At 57.6% G+C, this 1,622-nt stretch overlaps 1 protein-coding gene across 1 annotated transcript in view; it reads right to left on the reverse strand.

Annotated features, from left to right (window-relative positions):
* PPM1J (protein phosphatase, Mg2+/Mn2+ dependent 1J) overlaps positions 1-505 on the reverse strand; it is a gene marked incomplete at its 5' end in the record, with an annotated part of 6,179 nt that extends 5,674 nt beyond the window's left edge. Inside the window, one exon of the mRNA XM_010178386.2 lies at positions 379-505. Coding sequence (XP_010176688.2) covers positions 379-505 — 127 coding nt within the window. The remainder of the gene's footprint in view (positions 1-378) is intronic.
* Between the last annotated feature and the right edge of the window lie 1,117 nt (positions 506-1,622).

Below are 1,622 nucleotides of genomic sequence, written 5' to 3' on the forward strand. Positions count from 1 at the left end.
CTTCCTGCCCTGCGGGGAGACACAGGGAGGTTTAGCCAGCCTGGGAGGAAGCAGATGGGATGGGGAATTCGGAGCAGCTGGGGTCACCAGCTGGGGACAGTGACACACAGAGCTTTGCCTCCAGCTGGCAGGTGCCAGCCCAGCACGGGCAGGAGCAATGCCGGCAGCTGACCAAGGGTGTCCCTGCGTCAGGCACCTCGTGCTGCCAGCAGCACATCTCTGGAGCTGGCTCCTCCGAAGGGGAGGCACAACGGGGCCAGCACAGCAGCCACCTCTACAGCCTGCCAGGGCACATGGGCCAGCAGGGATGATGGCAGGATGATGGCTGGGCATCCTCCCTGTCGTGTCCCCTCCTGCTCGCGCTGCCCCGGCTCTCACCCCATCCAGCTCGCGGTTGCCTTCCCTGGATGACGGTCGGCCCCTCAGGCTGGGCCTCCTCTCCACAAACACCACCTCACAGCACGCCTGGTCCTCGTTGTGCAGGCTCTTCCCCGCATTTATCACCCTGCCAGGAGGAAACAAGATGTAAAGGCTCTTTCTTTCACATCATGCTCCAAAAGAGGCCACCCCGCAGCACCTCATACCCCTGACCCAATTTATGCCCCCACATCCTCAGGGACACTCCTTGCAGTGCTCCTGCCCTGTCTGGGGCAGCAGCCAGGCAGAGGAGATGTCCCAGACCAGCTGCATGGGTTGATCCAGGGCCAGTGGCAGTACTTGCTCCCACTGGCACAGCTGGGTCCAGTGTAGAGTGGCTGTCCAGGCACTCACCAAGGGAGGTGACCAGAAAAAGCTGGTTTTGCTGAAGGTCCCCACCCCTGCCCCAAGGAGAGTGATTGCCCAAAAACCTGCACCAGCCTCAATTCACACACACCCAGCTGGGACTCATGGACAGGGTGACACCCGTGTCCCATCACACCCAGCACCTCTCAGAGGGAGCAGGTGCCTCAGAGAAGGAGGAGAGAAGGCAACAAAGATAGAACCAGCAGAACTTTTGCACAAAGATTCACACTAACTTTCCAGTGCCTGTGCTGGCACAGCAGATTTCAGGTCTAGATTGCAGAACCCGCTCACGGGAGGAAGCTGTGAACACCCACAACAGGATGAGCTCTTTGGGCACAGGCTTTTCAAGTGGTTTGCAGAGAGAAGTCTTGGGAGAAGGAAGAGGAGTCTCGGGGCTGAGCAGAGGGTGGTTTTTGCTCCAAGTACTCCTACCCCAGTATCTCCTGGGGCAAATTAACATCTCAAAAAGCTCCCTAGGATACCAGGAGGATCAGCTGAAGCTGTGAACACCCACAACAGGATGAGCTCTTTGGGCACAGGCTTTTCAAGTGGTTTGCAGAGAGAAGTCTTGGGAGAAGGAAGAGGAGTCTCGGGGCTGAGCAGAGGGTGGTTTTTGCTCCAAGTACTCCTACCCCAGTATCTCCTGGGGCAAATTAACATCTCAAAAAGCTCCCTAGGATACCAGGAGGATCAGCTGGAGCAAGGGATGCAGGAGGGGACTGAGCAAAGGTGGCCTTTAAAGCCTGACCCTCCCAACAGCTCCAGTTGGGTGAAACTCGCAGCGAGTAAAAGAAGAAGAGAACCAGACCCTTGGAGGGGAAGTGACAATCAGGTCCCGA

Source organism: Antrostomus carolinensis, unplaced genomic scaffold (assembly GCF_000700745.2).
Source record: "Antrostomus carolinensis isolate BGI_N321 unplaced genomic scaffold, ASM70074v2 scaffold30321, whole genome shotgun sequence".
NCBI classification, from domain to species: Eukaryota; Metazoa; Chordata; class Aves; order Caprimulgiformes; family Caprimulgidae; genus Antrostomus; species Antrostomus carolinensis.